At 44.5% G+C, this 19629-nt stretch overlaps 1 protein-coding gene across 1 annotated transcript; it reads left to right on the plus strand.

Annotated features, from left to right (window-relative positions):
* Nucleotides 1-214: 214 nt before the first annotated feature.
* LOC142498755 (ras-related protein Rab-5B-like) lies at nt 215-18887 on the plus strand. The gene is made up of 6 exons (XM_075607121.1): nt 215-356; nt 10424-10689; nt 12185-12336; nt 14972-15094; nt 16238-16331; nt 17756-18887. Exons 2-6 carry the CDS (start codon nt 10530-10532, stop codon nt 17866-17868), a joined length of 642 nt encoding a protein of 213 aa, XP_075463236.1. The 5' UTR covers nt 215-356; nt 10424-10529; the 3' UTR covers nt 17869-18887.
* Nucleotides 18888-19629: the final 742 nt, after the last annotated feature.

Consider the following 19629-nt stretch of genomic DNA (forward strand, 5'->3'; position numbering starts at 1 on the left):
AGGGCAAATTCCGGAGGGTAACAAGAGAACGGTTCGAGTTAAAGATAAAACAAATAACTGAATACGCACAAGGCTACGAAATAAAGAAAACACATGCTTCACCTCGTCAGACATGAAAACATCAACATATTAATATATTTACATTTTCTGCACTGTTACCACTACCAAAGATGGCCTTAGGGGTACTTCCTGTGCCACTTTTCCCTGTTTCCTGTGAGGGTCATAGAGCTCTATCATAGGTGGAGCAGAGCGGCGGAAGTTGTGAGGGCGGCGGGACTTCCGGTGTCCGGAGGATGCTCGCCCCCCTCAGGATAGAGAGCCGGACGGTGTGAACTGAGCCGGGGGGCAGCTCTGAGGTGAGAGGCCGCGCGTGTGACCGGGAGGGTGATGTGAGGGAGGAGGAGGGACAAGGGGCGATAGAGACCAGTAACCAATACGGGGCAATAACTACTAGTGACATACAATAGGGTAGTAGCAGTGGGAAATAAGGGGGAGCCGATCTGGGATTTATAACCACCAGTAACCCATGACAGGATAATAGTGATCAATACTGGGCGTGTAACACGAGCTGTGATCAGTAACTGCCAGTGACCAATAACAATGGCAACTATCTGTAATTAATACCCAAATGATCAGTAAGAACCCATTAGATTGTAAGCTCTTTGGGGCAGGGACTCCTTCTACAATGTTACTTTTATGTCTGAAGCACTTACACCCACGATCTGTTATTTATATGATTGTAATGTGTATTACGGCTGTGAAGCGCTATGTAAATAAAGACAGACATACAAGTCAAAGCTAAGAGTAATGAACACACAATCCGTGCCTATCAGTGATTAATAGGGTTAAAACGACAAGTCGCTGTTGGTGATCAACATGAGGGCATTTGGGGTCAGAAAGGGAACAACATGACAGCTGTCACTAGTAATAAGGGAGGTGGCACAAAGGGTGGCAGATGAATAAGGTGGTGGGGTAGCAAGTTATCAGTACTGGAGGGAAACAGTTGCTGGTGAGGTAGGAATCTGTTGTCAGTGACCAGGGCAGTGGTTTGTTAGTGGTCTTTTTTTGGAGGGCATCGGTTATCACTAACCAGGAGATGGGTTAAAGGTTATTGATGGCCACAGGAGGTACAGTATCTGTCACTGATCTGTTCAGTACAGATCAGTGGTCACATTGAGGAAACAGAAGCTAATGATGTGTTGGAGTGATAGGATTTATATTTACTAGGCGTCTCCAGGGCTCCTGTTTATTTACTGTCAAAGAAGGGATTTCTTTTCATGTGCGTACACAGCATTTACAGACAATGTATGCTCAGTAAATGTCTATTCTGCAGAGCTAACCGTTGATAAGAGGAAGAGGAGGTGACTTATTCCAAGTTTCACATAACGGGGACCAGATCTGAAACCGAGATCTATCCTGATCTTGCACCTGGCTGAGCAATCGCAATCTTATTTACCGTGGGCATTTCTGCACCGTTCTTACCTCAGGAGGGTGACAAATGCCACAGAATGTGCGTGACGTATGGGGGCCCTGGGGATAGAGAGTGCAAAACCTAACAATAGATCCAGTGTTTACAGAGCAGTCACGCTGTCACTGGAAAAGCTTTAAAAGGTGCATTTCCCCATGGTCTGTCTGTCACAGACGGGATTCAACATAGTTTCAAATCTAAAGAAGACGTTGCATGGTTGAGCGCTTCGATATATAGCTAAGCAGGGTCTCTAGTCCAGCATGTTCTTCTCCACCCGAACTAGTTCCTTCAGACAGCCGCTGTGGAGTAACCCTACGAGTTTGCATGTGTTCCCAGTTGGTGCACACTGCAGTAAACAGGTGATGTCAGTGTTTGTGGAACATTGGCTACGGCTTATTGCTTTTAACACCTTAGCTGCATGCTGATGGGTCACAAAACATTGCAGAGGATACTACGTGTGATTACTAATACTATTAATATTGGTAATTGGTGCCTTTTTAAATGCACACTTTTTGACACCTTAATATTGTGCTTGGCAGGCTTTCAACTGGACAAACCTGCAACCCTTCGCTTTTCAAGGCATTGCATACTCCAGCTGCAGCGCAGGGTACGCGTATTTTTCTGGACTTAACCCTCTTTATTCTACCTCTTGTCTGCTCTTCAAAGGCCGATAAAACCAAGAGGTTTGTTTTAACACATCCAAGTGTCAGAATGAGTCTGTCCCTCGTCTAACACACAACAGACCGTTAATCACATCTCCCTATTCATGCCAGGGTACTTATTTTTACCTAACGTCAATATATAATTCTCTAGTAGCACAGCACATATACATATACCATTTTTTTGGGGAAGTGGTCACATTTAGGATGTTTATTTAATTTGATTAAGAAGGCATTATTTTAGCTTTGCCTTTTGAAGAGGTTCATGTTTAGTGCCATGTAGTAGGTTAAAATAAATCCAATGGTAGGAAGGCAGTGGTCACTCAAGAAGTTGCAGAAAATCTTTCTTTATTATTTATTTAAAAAAAAAACTTTTCTTGTAGGTTAAAATAAAACATTTTTTTAAACCACTTATCAGTGTAATCAGATTCCTTAGAAAGTCTCCCTTAAGCCGACAATTGTACTTCTTTGTGTGCTGTTAAGGGCTGTTAGATAGTGGCCGCCCTTATTGGCTGTGGTTAGTCAGCCTTTCTATAATGGTGGCGCGCGCGGCAGTGAGCGTGAAGCTGCCCGACGGGGGAAGACAGGGAAAAGAAAGATTTTGTGCTGCTACCGCCGCTGAAATGTGTGTGTGTGTGTGTGTGTGTGTGTGTGTGTGTGTGTGTGTGTGTGTGTGTGTGTGTGTGTGTCAAAGTTGAATAAATAAAAATTATTTTTATTGTGCAACATTTTTTTTAAAAATATTATTTAATACATTATTAACTCACACAATCTATACTCACGGCATACACACATACACACATACACACATACACACAAAAAGCGTGCGCAAACGCGCGCACCTACTATAGGACAAGCCTAAGAAGGGGTTCCATTTTTCCTCTGCTGAATTAAAGCAGATCAGCTACTTGTGATTCTGTTTTGATTAATGACTACTTCATAATTAATATACAAACAGACAAAGCAAAGACAACACTTCACCTCTAGTTTTGAGGGCTGACAAACAGTCTTATCACCAAAAGACAATACATAAAGATTGTTTAAAACTCGCCATACCTTTTGCTTACTATGGTAAAGTTAAGTTAAAAGAAAAAACTTAAAAATACTTGCCCGATGTTAATCAGTTTAAAGCAGCAGTTCCCTCCGGGTCCTCCTCTTATTTAACCTATTAGGAAAAAGGGGGTCTCCGGAGCTAAATTGTGTTCATTTAAGCTCGTGGGACCCCTTGCTTCCAGAGATTTGGAGAAGGTGCTGCTGGTACTTGATGGAAGTTTAAACCTCCATTTTGTTTCCCCTGGTGTGGTCAGTACTGGCGGCATGTTCCAAAATATATATCTCCAGAACGGGGTCCCCGGAGCTTAAATGTATACACTTCAGTGCCGGAGACCCCTGCTTCCTATACATGCAGAGTAGGGGGGACTCCTTTTTAATTTAACACGCCACTTTCTTGAGTTCTATTTCATTCTAGGGGGGATGTCCCAAAAGTGTATTAAGAACACGTTAAAGGGGTTACATCGGAGAGACCAAAAATGAAAAGTAAAGTCCGTGATTAATATGTAAATACATTAATTTTTTTTTGGACATGTACATTTAATTCACTTTGCATCCATAAAAGTGACAACACAGATAAAGCTGCACGGAGCCGTTTTAGTCCGCATCATAAAAATTCCATTTAATAAACTCTTCTTTTTAATCCTAGAGGTTATTTCTCAGCATTGGATGAAATATTGAACACGAGCGGTAATATTTATAGACGAGAAAAAGGAAGTGCTGCACATTGCTAATTAAATCTCCTCCCCGCCCCCTTCCTGCCGCTTACTAATGCACAGTTCTGTCGGAAAGGAAATCCATGCATCCAAGCTAGGAATTAAAGGAGCAGGATTCTTGCTGACCCAATTAGAACAGGAAAGATCAATCGGGTCGCTGTCAATGTTTTTCTTATGTACAGTAACTTGTAATGCCAGCGTGTCCGCTTTTACTTCCGTAGAAGGGAAAATCAACTTTTGTTTTCAATAATAATTAAAAACAATAATCCCATATCATGCTCTCATTTCTAGTTGATTTATGCCTGAAAATAACTAAGGCTGAGATTATAGTACTCGTGACGGGGGCGCGTGCGGCGAGAACGACATACTTATTCCCTATCATACTTATTCCCCATAATGTGCGCGACTGCGCTGCAGATTTTTGAAAAGTCAAATTATTGTCTTTTCGCGCGGCGGCCGTGTCACGTGAGCGGTTCAGCCAATGAGGGTGAACCAGCCTGGTGACGCGTCCGCCACGCCTCCCCAATCGCTGGAAGCTGAGTTCACCCATTGCTTGGGCGAGGGGCCCGCACGACGCCATGTACTCCGTAGCGCCCACGCCTAAGGGCCGTTCTATAGTGTGTGTGTGTGTGTGTGTGTGTGTGTGTGTGTGTGTGTGTGTGTGTGATATTTTTTTTTCCAAAGTTTTTTTATTAGGCATTGTTCATAATACGTTGTACACACAATAGACATCAAGTTGCCTAATACAGGTTTTCTTTGTTTTTTTTAAAGACAGGGAGAAGGAAAGGCTCAACGCGCCCCCGACCTTCAAACATGGGTCGGTAGGGTTGGCGTGAGGGTGGAAACAGAGTGTGGGAGGATGGGGGGGGAAAGGAGAGAGAAAAGGTGGGGGTGGGGCTGCGGGGTGGGGGGGGGATCCTTCCCCCTTGGCCCATTGCCCATCCATCATCGTTGTTTTCTATAGCGTGGAGTAGCAATTGTTAGTCTTACATGGGAGTCCGCTATGTATTCCCTATTTTGTGGTACAGGGCGATCTTTTTTAGTCCCGCATGTGGGTTATCCACGGATCCCATATTGTATAGAACGGCTCCGTCTTCCTTTTGAGGAAGGCTGATAGCCTTTCCATTAGCATGACTTCTTGTAGCCTTTTTTTGACCGTTTGCTTAGGGGGGGGGAGACACTTTCTTCCATGAGGCGGCCACCGCACATCTAGCCGCCGTGAGAATGAAGGAGATCAATTTACTTGTTGGGCGGTCAATGTGCTCGATTGGCCTGGCCAGCAAGTAGGTCAACGGATCAATGGGTATTGTGAGGTCTGTGACCTCTGTGATTAGCGTTTGTATAGTTTCCCAGTATTTCTGAATTTCTGGACATGACCACCATATATGGGCCATGTCTCCCTTTTGTCCGCAGCCTCTCCAGCATAGATCGGAGGCCAGAGGGTAGATTTGATTTAGTCTAACTGGGGTAAGATACCAGCGGAACATTATTTTATAAACATTTTCTTTGATTGTGGTACATATGGAGGTTCCTGAGGCTGCTTCCCAAATACTTTCCCAGTCCTCTTGGTCTATAACTGTGCCCAATTCTGCTGCCCAATGGAGCATGTAGTCATGAACCGGAGCATCAGTTGCTCGTTCTAGTTCTGAGTATATTTGCGTTATGAGACCTTTTTGGTGTGCTGTCTCTTTGCATAATCTTTCGAATCTTGTGAGAGGGGGAAATTCCAACGTTGGGGAAATTGATTGTGCGTAGTGCCGAATTTGGAGATATTTGAAGACATTTAGTCCTCTTATTTCGTATTTGCTTCGTAGCCTTTGAAAGCTCAGGAACTCTCCAAGGCTCAGGAGGTCAGCAATCGTCCGAATGTTTTTGGTTGTAAATTGATCAAATTGTCTGGGCTCGCAACCTGGTGGGAATTTTGGATTTTGAGTGATTGGTATAAGTTGAGATTTGGCGGTTGTGAGCTTAAATTTTAATTTGCATTTCGTCCATATCTCCCATGTGAGCCTCGTTGGTCCTAATTGGAATTTATTTTTCTGCAAATCCTCCTTGTTCAGTGACCAAAGGCATGTCGGCAGGGAAGGCGTGCCGGCGTATTGCATCTCTATATCTAGCCAGCAATATTGGCCGGGATCCGCATTCCACACTACTACCTGTCTTAGTTGGGCGGCTTGGTAGTACCGCGTAATGTCGGGGACCCCAAGGCCCCCCCTCCCCCTCGAAGCCAACAGGACCGTACGTGGGACTCTTGTTTTTTTTCCCCTGCCAGATAAAGTGGAAAATTTGCTTCTGGATGTTTTTTAATTCAGTGCCAGGGATGTGGATCGGGAGTGTCTGGAAGTAATATAATAACCTGGGGAGGATGTTCATTTTCACCGAGATCATCCTCCCGATCCATGAAATTTGATACGAACCCCATTTATCGAGGTCGGATTTTATTTTGTGTAAGAGGGCGGGGTAGTTGTGTTGGTAGAGGGAATGGTAGTTCTTCGATATCTTTACTCCCAAATATTTGATATAGGAGGAGCACCATCTATAGTTAAAATTTAGTTTGAGAAGTTTCATCTCTGGCTCTGGCAGGGTGAGATTCAGTGCTTCGGATTTATCGTTGTTAATTTTGTAACCCGATATCGCTCCGAAGTCTGAAAGCTCTTTTTGTAAATTCGGGAGGGAAATCTGGGGTCTCGAGAGTGTTAAAATTATATCATCCGCGAACAGGGAGATTTTATAGTGGGAACGTCCAATTTTTATCCCTTGAATATCTATGTTATTTCTAATCGTTGCTGCTAATGGCTCTATTGTTAGTGCGAAGAGGAGGGGGGACAGGGGGCACCCCTGTCTTGTGCCATTTTGGATGCCAAAACTCTGGGCGTCACCACCCGGTAGTTTAACCGCTGCGGATGGATCTTGGTAGAGTCTGCGGACCCCTTCTAAATATGCGTCTCGGAAGCCAAATTTGCGCATAGTATGGTCTAAAAATAGCCAGTCTATCCTATCGAACGCCTTCTCTGCGTCTAGGCTGAGTAGTATTGCTTTGGTACCTGTTAGGTGGATATGCTCAATAATGTTGATTATTTTCCGCGTATTGTCTGAAGCCTGTCGGCCTGATATGAATCCGACTTGGTCAATGTTAATCAGCCTCGGCAGTATGGGGTTCAATCGGTTGGCTAGAATTTTGCTATATAATTTGAGGTCGTTGTTAAGTAGGGAGATTGGACGATAGCTTCCACATTGCATCGGGTCTCTGCCTTCCTTATGAATTATAGCTAGGTTGGCCAGGGACATGGAAGTGGGGATCGCATTTCCTTCCATAAAATGATTGAACATTTTTAGTAGATGCGTGGATAATATGGGCAGGAATCGCTTGTAGTAGACGTTAGTGAAGCCATCAGGGCCAGGTGACTTGGAGATCTTTAATGCTTTTACCGCTTCTTCCAATTCTTCTTTCGTGATCTCCGCGTTGAGGATCTCATTTTCCTCATCAGTCAAGGTGGGGAGTTGGCATTTGTCTAAGTAAGTTTTGATCGCTTCTGAAGCTTTTGTTTTATCTACACGACCAGTTTTGGATCGTAGGTTATACAGATCTGTATAGTACTTTGTGAACTCCGCCGCTATTTTTTTATCGTTATATTGTATTTCACCAGATCTATTCTTAATCGCTGTGATTTGGGACCTTTTTTGTATTCCACGCAGTCTGCTGGCCAGGAGCTTATCCGCCTTGTTGCCCTTATCATAATAATGTTGATTGGTCCATTTAAGGGCTTTTTCAACATTCTCCATTTGGGTCTCTTTGAGCTTTTGCCTGGCTATTGTTAAGGCTTTATATGTTTTCTTTATAGGGTTGGCTTTATGGGACTGCTCAAGTTTTGAGATTCTATCGGTGAGGTCTAGAATTAGTTTGCGTTTCACTTTCTTCCTGTGAGAGGCAATAGAGATAAATTTGCCTCTAATTGCCGCCTTATGGGCTTCCCATAGGATCGCCGGAGATGACACCGACCCCGAGTTAAAGAAGAAGTAGTCCTTAAGGGAGGCTCTGATCTCTCTCTCTATCTCGGGATGGTTCAATAGGGAGTCGTTCAATCTCCAGGAGTATGAAAACGTCTTTTCAAATGGTGTAGATAGGGTCAAGGTGATTGGGGCATGGTCTGACCACGTTATGGGGCCGATGTCTGATTTCGTGGCAGCCTCTAGGATGTTCTTGGTCAGCAGAAAGTAATCTATGCGTGAGTAGGTCTGGTGAGGCGTCGAGTAGAAGGTATAGTCTCTCTGGCCCTGATGTTGTGATCTCCAAACGTCCACTAGAGAGAACTCCTCCGCTAAGTCCCTGAACCTTTTCCCGGTGATTTGGGAGTGGGTTGTACGGGGGTGACCCGTTACGGTCGATCTGTCCTCGGTGGGATTAAAGACCATATTCAGATCTCCTCCCACTATCATCGAAGACAGATATCCCGGGTCTATGCCCTCAAGTACTGTTTTCAGGAAGTCTATTTGATTTTCGTTTGGGGCATATACATTGATTAAGGCGATTGCTGAGCCCGCTAAAGAGCCATATACCATGAGAAATCTACCCTCTGGGTCTATTGTCGTTTTGGTATGATTGAATGGAGTGCCTTGTCTGATTAGGATAGCCACTCCTCGCTTCTTACTACTAAATGATGCATAAAAGCATGTTGGGAACACTTTTTTGAATAAATTTGGGGGGCCATCTGATGTGAAGTGGGTTTCCTGCAGGAATACGATGTCTCCCCCAGTCCGTTTTATGTCTTGGAGGGCGAGCCTCCTTTTCCTATTATTTTGAAGGCCTTTTACGTTGATCGATACTATTTTTACTGGGGCGTTAGAGGCCATATGTGATGTTGGTGTATCTGGTTTTTAGGGATCCTCCCTTCCCATCCGGGGGGGTCCTGCTCTTTTGGTATACTCATAGGTACGGCCCTGTGATATTTTTAAAATAAAAAAATGTAATAAAAATAATTTTTATTTATTTAACTTATATACACTCACACTCACACATTACAGTGCCGGTAGCGGCTCGAAATCATTCATTTCCTCATCTTCTCCCTCGTCGGTTGGCTTCCTGCCGTGCGCGCGCGGCGCCATTATAGAAAGGTTGACTAACGTCAGCCAACCATAAATGCCGCGCGCACGGCGCAGCAAGCGCAGGCACTATAGAACGGGCCTAAGAAATCTCAGTTGAGTCTCAATGAATTCCCCCGACTCCCTAGAGACCCCCCACCTCCATTCTCGCTCTCCCAACTATCCTTTCTGCGCGGGGCGGAAGGCGTTCTTCTTGTACAGTGGTGTTAATTAAATCTGTGGAAAAGAGAATCTCATTTTTGTAATCCCTCTGCTGCCAGAGATTTAAACCCCAAATAACTGGATGCCACAGTTACACGAATACAACACAAGTCTGACTTGATCCGTGTGTTGGAGAAACTCCACAACAGTGCATCTAGATATATGGCAGGCATATGGTATTGAACATTGCTTTTTTTTTTGTTTGAAATGGCTGTATTGAAATATAAGTGCAAATGAGACTTCCAAGTGTCCGTTCATGTGAGGAAAACTTCCTGTGCCGTATCTACGTACTCGGTGTAAAATTGAGACCACGGTAGCAGAATTGTCTATGTTCTGTGAGGTATATAATATATCAGGGATTAGAGGATGCTGCAAAATGGGGGCTATGGCTTTCCCCCGCTCCTTAGCACATCCCTTAGCAATGAATGTCCAAATTGTCTTGACAAAAACCCACGTTTCACACCTCCGCATATGACATCAGAAGGAACCACATCGGTAAGAAACTGGATCCAGTAATTGAGTAGAGAATACTCACTCTGTTGCCGGTGTAGATGACAGGAAAGCAGGTATGCTGGCGATGCACAGCCAAAGAGAACTGATCTGGACTACCGGTGCTGATAGCACCAAAAACTTTAATGGCACACCCAAAAAGAGAAGAGAGCCACTGCCATCGCCCCCGGCAGCCCAGATCTGTTTCCTCTAGCTGGGCATCGCCAGCATACCTTCTTTCCTGACTTGATCCTTGTAGTTAACTGCTGATCGTTATATTGTGCAATATAGTCCCTCTATGAAACTGTCTTTTATCATCTGTTTTTCATAGGACCAAATCTTCATTTTACATGGAACCAATTCGAACTGATGACGGTGGCGTTTTTAATAGGTTAAAACTAGATATTTGTTTTGTGGCGGGAAAAGTGTATATTTGTATTTGCCATTCTTTAATAAAGAAAATGTTTTTCTTTACATCAATGCTCATTTGGTTCTGCTGCTCTCTATCCCCTTCATGTTCTTTCTTTGTGTCGTTGCTTGTGGGACAGGGAATGGATCTTGTTTTATAATTAACATGGAGGACATGAGATTGACTTTCCCATTCAGAGACTGTTGAAAGAAAAAAAAGATCTGAACACATTGTTCTGGTTAGATTTGTGGAAGAAAGACACCAGTCACTTATCGTGGTCATTAGTGTGACCGTAGACTGGAGCATTAAATATGTATTTCCTTTCCCCAAGGGATTGTGATTTGGGTTCCGTCGGTCTTCACGTGACCGGACCTTGGATCGCTTCACATCGGACGGAAAGGAGAAGATCGAGGAGCTCACGAAAGAGACCAAAGACCATGACCAGCAGGGGGAGCACACGGGCTAATGGACTCGGCCAGACTAAAATCTGCCAGTTCAAACTGGTGCTGCTGGGAGACATGGCGGTGGGGAAGTCCAGTCTGGTGTTGAGATTTGTCAAGGGCCAGTTTGATGAGTTCCAAGAGACGACCATAGGAGGTAAGGAATATGCGAGCCTCCCGGCTCATCTTTCAGCTGTTGTGGTCGGGAAACCTTCATCAGGAGGGGGAAACATTGCACTCGCCAACCGCATAAGGGGATATTTGTTTCCATACATTGAGTGTTCGGAAAGGATTAGCAGTTATACGGGGAAACCCAGCTGTCATTTGTTGCAGGGCTGTAATAAGAATAGTTTTTAACGGTGGTAACTTGGTTCTGGAAGTCTATGTAAGTTCAATCAGTACTGCTCGTTCACTCGAACTCCTTAAAGATACTGTCCCGTGTTTGAGCCAAATGAACAAATGGCACACACGTGTGTTAGGTTATCTTTCTATCATTGATGCCTTTCAGGAGAAAAGCAAAGTGAGTATTTTAATATCTAGTTCATATATTTATAAATGTCGTGTATAGGAAATGTTTGCGATCAGTGTAAGTGGAGGCTCGGAGTTGCCTGCAAATCTCTGCTTTCTTTATTTTGCTGAAGCAACGCGCCCCTCCCCCACTACTTCCCCTTCCTAATCAGTTCAGAGACGAGTGCGGGCGTCTATAAATCTTATGTTCTCATTTGCACGTGGCCAACTGAATCACCGTCCTCGGATCTCCTCCATAAATAAAAGCTTTCAGAATGATTTCAGATATTTGCATGTCTCTTTATTGCTTTCCTCTGACCCTTTTGTCCGATGTCACTGAGTATTCAACAGGAGTTTGCACAGGCAGAGCCCGCACTGGTGGGCTACTGGTAAAGAAAACACACGATTCAGAGGCCTCTAAGATAGGGGTGCGCAAACTGGGGGTGGGGGGGGTGAAACATTTTCTGGGGTGGGCACGGTGCTTACAGAGGCCCTGCGCTCTTCCTCCAAACATTTAAATAAAATGCCGGGGGGAGCGCGCAAGGCCCTCTGTATGTGTCTTGCCTTCTCTCCGGCGACGCGTCGTCATGACAACGTGGAGTCAAATGACGCCACAGGGTCAAATTGCAACACAACGTCAAATAACGCCTCCGATGCCAGAGAAAAGGTAAGGAGGGGCTCGAGCAAAGGGGAGAGCAGACAAGGGGGGGGCGCAAACAAAAAAAGTTTGCGTACCCCTGCCTTAAGAGTTGTAGTTTGTAATGCATTATAAAAGAAACTAAAGCAACCACAATGTTCCTTTTAGCACGGTTAGATTTGTTTAAGGAAGCCAAGGCAATTAGACTTTACAGAACGTCTTGTGTCTTTTGGAGTGGGGCTGGCTATGTAGATTGCCCCATTTTAAAGATCAACGTATTCAAAGCTGGTAATTCTCGGTTAGCCGCTTGGCTGCCGGAGGGCCTGCGTTGTAGTCGCTTCTGGCAGCAAAGGGGTTAAAATAAAAGCCTAGGTTGTGACCTGGCCCTATCCGTGCACCCCAGGCCCCCTTGCAGGGCTGGGTGGCCTGTGTACTGAAGCCTTGCTGTATGAGGTTGCACATGCTGCATGCTCTGTGTTGATTTGACCCGCTTCCCATGTCTCTCCAGCTGCCTTCCTGGCCCAGTCCGTGTGTTTGGACGACACGACCGTGAAGTTTGAGATCTGGGACACCGCGGGGCAGGAACGGTATCACAGCCTCGCCCCCATGTATTACAGAGGCGCGCAGGCCGCCATCGTGGTCTTTGACATCACGAAACCGGTGAGACTGTGCTCAGCGCCAATTACTTAATGTCCCGTTCCACAGTGTGTGCTGGGGGCACAGAACGCCCCGCTCCAGCGGCACTTAATGTATCCAGTGATTATCTAGCTCACCGTCTGTGCCCTTACTCGGTATATTGGGGCCTGCTTTCCTGTGTCAGGGAAGAGTTCAGCTCTGTTCTAACAAATAGAACTAAAATCTTCTTTAGCATTGGGGAAGCGGCTGCACCACATATTTAGTATGGGCCTTGGTACAGGAACATGTTTTCAGCTTGTATATATTGAACTCTGTATCGAGGCAAAGATAAGTTTGATTTTGTATGTGTAGGTGTAGATATATACTCTTTCTCTCAACCCCTCTTTCTCTCTCTCCCCCCCCTCTCTTTCTCTCTCTCCCCCCCCCCCTCTCTTTCTCTCTCCCCCCCCTCTCTTTCTCCCCCCTCTTCCTCTCTCTCCCCCCTCTTCCTCTCTCTCCCCCCTCTTCCTCTCTCTCCCCCCCCTCTCTTTCTCTCTCTCCCCCTCTCTTTCTCTCTCTCCCCCCTCTCTTTCTCTCTCTCCCCCTCTCTTTCTCTCTCTCCCCCCCTCTCTTTCTCTCTCTCCCCCCCTCTTTCTCTCTCTCCCCCCCTCTCTTTCTCTCTCTCCCCCCTCTCTTTCTCTCTCTTCCCCCTCTCTTTCTCTCCCCCCTCTCTTTCTCTCTCTCCCCCCCCCTCTCTTTCTCTCTCTCCCCCCCTCTCTTTCTCTCTCTCCCCCCTCTCTTTCTCTCTCTCCCCCCCCTCTTTCTCTCCCCCCTCTCTTTCTCTCTATCCCCCCTCTCTTTCTCTCTATCCCCCCCTCTCTTTCTCTCTCTCCCCCCCTCTCTTTCTCTCTCTCCCCCCCTCTCTTTTTCTCTCTCCTTTCTTTCTTTCTCTCGCTCTCTTTCTCTCGCTTTCTTTCTCTCGCTTTCTTTCTCTCTGCTTTCTTTCTTTCTCTCGCTTTCTTTCTCTCGCTTTCTTTCTCTCGCTCTCTTTCTCTCGCTCGCGCCTGTGCTGTGAGCTCCGGCCCCAGTAATTCACATGATCTTGTTGCAGGCTATTTTAGTCTCGGGTGTAGCAGGGCGGGGAGGTTCCCAGGGTTGGTGTCACCAGACAGCTTATTATTGCAGCATGGAGGGCTTAGCAATGGATTTATAACATTGGAAGTGACACAGCAGCTTAGAGGTGTAGTCCCAGCTAGGACCAAAGTGAACTAAGGACACGGATATGTATAAAGACAGGCAACACCACTTTAGCCTGAATGCCTACATGTAAAGTAATAACTTTGACTGTCAATTATAGAAGTAGGTGTAATTATCAATAAAATAAATGAAAACACGTAACCAAGTAATGGGTTTTGTGGTTTCCCTGTGTGCGCTGCCATATTCAGTGTTCTGCATCTCTCTGCTTTCAGACTATCACCTCCTGGGAGGGTTTTATGCCTCTGCCTGTGATGTTATTAATATAAAGATTTCATGTCGGGCTGAGTTTCAGTATCCGTGATGTGCAGTGTGACCAGTATTTTGAAGTATCTGTGCTGCTACATGATTTAATGACATTAAATGACATCTTCCTGTCGTCTTTGGCGAGTTGAAATGAGGAGGAATAATGATCCTTTTTCATATATCAAAGTTATATTAATAACTAAACGTCAACAATCTCCGAGCAATGACTGATGCCAGTCTACACAACACACAAGCGTATGCATCACAACACAAAACACCATCCTCGTATATCCACCTATATATAATGCCGATGTGTAGCACAAGCTTATATATACTTCAGTGATGAGTCACAGAAGCAGGCCGCTGAGCGGAAGAAAATGCTCATTTATTGGCTATATCCTTGATGGAGCATAGAAATCATTTCCATATCCATTTCTATACTGATATGTATGTATATCAAATGGAAATATTACTGTGTGCTCATTTGCATGTCTTAGGCAGGTCTGCAACCCCGCCTTTCACCATTATCACCCAGCATACAGTGTTTCCACTGCAGCAAGGGATTCTGGGAAATGACATGCAAATGAGCACACAGTGCCACCTTTTGCTTCAAAACCATATCACATGGTCCCCTATAAGCTTATGCTTGCTGCATTGCAAAGCTTTTGAGCACTGCCTGGGTTGAGATGCATAGCCAGTAAACCCACCCACAGACAGCCGTTTCGACCTTAATGGGTCTCCTCAGTGTGGGGTTGGTTACACTGGCTATGCAAAATAAAGTTTGGGATAGGTTTCACCACACCACTTAGTTAAATTATGGTGGGTAAAAAAAAGTGACAACATCCTCCACAGCAAAGCATATAGCAAATGGAAATATTCCTGTATGCCAATTTGCATGTCTTAGACAGATTTGCAACCCCACCTTTCACTATCATCACACAGCACACAGCACTTCCACTGCAGCAAGGGATTCTAGATCTATCTCTTATCCATGGAACTGAATTTTATGCTCTAACATAAATATATATGGAATAAAAGATCATTATTCCTCCTGACTTTCAACTCGCTAAAGCCTGTCCTGTTATATCCCCAGTCTCCGACATTACACCCGACTGCGGCCCTCTCTGTGTAACAGTCTGACTTTCTGCTGAACTTGACGTGTGTGTTACCCCCATTCCAGGAGACGTTTGACAGGGCAAAGGCGTGGGTGAAGGAGTTACAGAGACAGGCCAGTCCCAACATCGTCATCGCTTTGGCTGGTAACAAATTCGACCTGGCGGAAAAGAGGATGGTGGAATACGAGGTGAGGGTTTTAAAACAAAAAAAACTATATCCCCCCACCTGTAAGGTAGTGGCTGCATGGAATAACTACCCAGCGGAAGAGGCCAGTGCAAGAACTGCACCATGCAGCTTCCCTTTTTAGAAGATGAACATGGTATAATGACACAGGGTATTGCTAATCACAGCCTCCCTTTATTACATAACGCTCTATAGATCTTCATTGACACAATGTGCAGGTTGTCGACGTGTTTAATAATGTTGATTCCCTCTGGTTCCCGTCCCAGCTGCCCTCAGTATTTATTATTATTACTATCTCTTATTTGTATGGGGCTAACATATTCCATAGCGCAGTACAACGTGGGAGGGGCAATACCATTGGATGACAAGAGTACGTCAATGTTAAAGACAAACTGAGTCAGTAGGAAGGAGGTCGTTGCCCAAGGAGCTTACCATCTAGAAACGCCAGCAGACCGCTTTCCCTGTAATATCGGGGGGCCCGGAGCCTCCTGCCGCCAATGTAAATATCATTTTCGGGGCTTCCCAGAGATTCTACATTGGTTTAGCTGCAATTGGGACTGGCGTTGGGGGTCCAACGAATGGGTTCCAGGTACAGTACTCGAGGCCTTCACTATGACCATCGCAGTACGGATCTGATCGCCAGATGTTCTGCAACATCTGCTCACCAGGGATACATTCAAAGTTGACAATAATGAACAGAATATTTATTTTCTGTCATTTATTTATTTTCAGAGCATCAGTCCCTTCTTTTTAAAGGTGCATTCCCTTTTAGGGCTAAGGGGAGTGACATGTTCTCGTTTTTAAAAGGGATTTAAATGGGCATCCAATAGGAAGCCACAGCCGATGATGTCGCATCTTCCTACATGCCCGAGATTTAACAGCCATTTTGCTTCCCCTGAGAAGATAAAAAGCTGGTAACTTCAGCGATTGGGATCTGGGGCCAAACGCTGCTATTTTCTGTCCTGCGGGGGGACCTGTGGTTCCCACCCTAAAAGAAAGAGGCGGCACTGCTCCTTTAATGTGCAAAGACACCGAAATAGCCAAATGTTTGTATCCCTGGCATTAGTTTCCTTTGGTCCTTGGTGGGGTGTTTTCTACGGTACAGACCTTGAATCTTCCACAGTAACCGGATTTCATTTCTCCGCAGGAGGCGCAGTCCTACGCAGAAGACACGGGGCTTTTATTCATGGAGACTTCGGCAAAAACCGCCATGAACGTGAACGAGTTATTTTTAGCGATAGGTACGTTTACAGCAAAATCACCTGTCGGAGTCACATACAGAGGGTTCGTTATGAATCAGGCAGAAGCTTTGGGGAAGATAATGTGGCAGTGTGAGCCCGTAGCTATTATCCTGGGTCTGTACAGAGTAAGAGGTGTAGACAACACTTACAGGTGTGATATATCACTTAAATGCTACAGGAGTTTTATACATTCTTTTTTTTTTTTTTTTTAACAAACAATTTTATTGGTTTTCATGGAGGGTTACAGGCAACAATCCAATAAATTTACACGAGGTGTGTTTGCAACCATTTGTACATACATTGAGGCGGGCAATCTTACAAAGCCTAGACAAGGGAGCTCTGCAGAAATAAACAGTAACTCCTCCTTATTTTAAAGAAGAAATATGAGGATAGTGTAGATAAACATGTATTAGAGTACACACACACACACACACACACACACACACACACACACACACACACACACACACACACACACAATGAATGTATAAAACTCCTGTAGCATTTAAGTATATATATACATACACACAAAACTGTGTGTGAATGTATATATTATATATAACACACACAGACGCACACACAAAATATATATATATATATATATATATATAAATATATATATATATATATATTCAAATGGAAATATTACTGTATGCTCATTTGCATGTCTTAGACAGGTCTGCAACCACGCCTTTCACCATTATCACGCAGCACTTCCACTGCAGCAAGGGATTCTGGGAAATTACATGCAAATGAGCACACAGGAATATTTCCTGTGTGTGTTTGTGTATGTAGAATATATATATTTATTATATTTATATCTCTACACACACTGATTTTTTTTTTTTTTTTAACATAGGATTTGATCGGGGGGGGGGGGTTGCATCAACTCTGTTAAAATATCATTCAAAAAAAAGTGCATGAATTGCTCCTTTAACATGTACAAAGTAACAATGGAGAAAGGGGTTATGATGGATATATTTAGAGGTTAGAAGTAACGTAAGGATGGAAGGAGGAGCGAACTTGGACTGCAGGGATATGATAAAAAATTATTGCAAAGATCTCAAGGGTTTCAACAAAGTACAGGAGGGAAACTTCTTTCAGAGGAGAAGTGCTAGAACGGGGTCACGCCTGGAACATGTCAGAGATTCCCCGTGCATAGAAAGGGTGGTGGAGGCATGGAACAGCCTCGCAGCAGAGGTGGGCCAAGTGGTTCTAATCTGCTGTCCGTTTCTATGTTTGTCACTTGTAAGATGTTCTAGACAGAGATTCCCATATGGCTACATTGGCACTGACGCCGGCCCCGCCTCCATCTCCTCCATCATTCCTAGCTTGTGTTTATGTTCATGTCGAGACGCGCCGCACACACGACTGGCGCTGTATACCAGCAAGCAACTTAATTCTCTGCTCTCTTCCCTGTCCAGCAAAGAAAATGCCGAAATCCGATGCCCAAAACCCTACTCATGCCGCTCGGAACCGAGGGGTCCACGTCCACGGCTCCGAACAGCAGCCACGGAAAGGCTGCTGTGGGAATTAACCCCGCAAACACAAGAACAAGCTCTTCCCAGTATGCATATCCTGCAGATATTATCGTGGACATTGTTACAGCCACAGCCTTCTGATTGTCTATAGCTGGCGGGAATTAGATTTAGCTTTTTTTGGGGGCGTGGGGGGCGGTAAGGGGAGCTTGTTCCTTTTTACCCTACAGTGTTAAAAACCAGGGGAAAAGAACAAAACAACTGTCCAATCTCTGTCGCTCCGAAATCCAAAACTACGCAGAGAACTGTGACATTTTGCAGAAATTGTCAATTACGTATCTGATTATAACCATTTAAAGGGTGACTACTGGCTGAAACGCGTCGGAGAATGTGAAGAGCCAGCTGTTGAAAAGTCGCTCTCTTTATCGTCTCCTAGACTTCACGGGCTAGGTGTCCACGTTTAACTTCTGTAGTAAGGAAGAAGAGTTAGAAATGTCATCTCCGGATTCCCACGCTGATCTCCGGATGTCCGCGCACTGCGGTCCCACCATGTGTTAACCTTTTTAAGGAGAAATCTTTGTGCATAACTGAACTTTGACGGACGGTGGAGTAAGATGCTGAGCTGGTTTAATACCTGGCATAAGTGGTGTCATAACCATTGTGTGGCACGCTGGTGCCGTTTCTGTGTGCATTTCAACCTTTGTCCCTCCTCCTTCTGTTAGCCGATCAAACTACAGAAGTGATCACCCCTCAGCCTCTCCATGCTGCTCTGAGGTCCCCGACCTGCCCGAGGTGGAAGAACAAAGCACTGTGGACTTGTCGCACTTTAGCCAGCCCTCAGTTACCCTGTTTCTATATTTATCCCCCAAAACATTGATCTCTCAGCCACCTGGGTGTGAATTATTTCCTTCACGTTGTTGAAAAAAAAAAAAACAGAAAAAAACACACACAAAAAAGATATTGTACAAAAGCCGGCTCCGAACATGGAATTTTGTATTTGCACCTTCAGATTATTTTACTTGAAACCACTCCTTAAATATTGATTTTTAATGTAACATTAAAGGAAAGTGAATCAGAACGATGCAGTTTGGCGTGGCTTGCGTATGACACACGGTTCCTCAGCATTTGAAGGATAAAGGATTTTATTCTGTGGCTTGACATTGATGTTTAAACAGATTGTTGCTGCACCCCCCTTCTTAAATTTTTGTTTTTTGTTTTTAAGATGGGTATTTATATATTTTGTGCTTCATAAAGGCGCATCAGTTAACTCTTCTGTTTCTGGCAGTATCTGTTTTCTGTGGAGAAGTCGCTCTCCTCTCTCTGTGCAACCTATGTTAAATATAGACGACAGATACTTTATCCTATATTTGTATTTACAGTATATTGATCCAGCGGAAGGCAAACACAAAACCCCAGGGAAACTTTATCTTTTATATAGAGGGGAGGGAAATACATTTCTTATTGACTCAAATGATGGCAATCAGATTACTTACTCCCTGGATCAAGGTCCTTTCCATGCTTAATTCATTTTTTTTTTTTTTTAGATATCTATTGTATCTGCCATCAGTCTCCATGACTAATGAATCCCACACTCTAACTGCCCTTACTGTAAAGAACCCTTTCCTTTGTTGCTAGTGAAATTTCCTTTCCTCCAAACTTAAGGGATGATCCTGTGTCCTTTGTACTGCCCGTGGGATGAATAGTTTGTATGAAAGCTCCTTGTATTGATCTTCAATATATGTATATATTTATCATATCCCCGGTTAGATGCCTCTCTTCTAATGTAAAGAAATCTAATTGAGCTAACTCCTCGTCATAAG

The sequence above is a fragment of the Ascaphus truei genome, chromosome 7 (genome assembly GCF_040206685.1).
Source record: "Ascaphus truei isolate aAscTru1 chromosome 7, aAscTru1.hap1, whole genome shotgun sequence".
NCBI lineage: Eukaryota > Metazoa > Chordata > Amphibia > Anura > Ascaphidae > Ascaphus > Ascaphus truei.

What these genes read in the sequence shown, in the direction of transcription:
- LOC142498755 (XM_075607121.1), top strand. Translation starts at nt 10,530, where the DNA reads ATGACCAGCAGGGGGAGCACACGGGCTAATGGACTCGGCCAGACTAAA. An exon ending in AGAGGATGGTGGAATACGAG is followed by an intron (nt 15,095 to 16,237) that starts GTGAGGGTTTTA and finishes ATTTCTCCGCAG; the next exon opens with GAGGCGCAGTCCTACGCAGA. An exon ending in CGAGTTATTTTTAGCGATAG is followed by an intron (nt 16,332 to 17,755) that starts GTACGTTTACAG and finishes TTCCCTGTCCAG; the next exon opens with CAAAGAAAATGCCGAAATCC.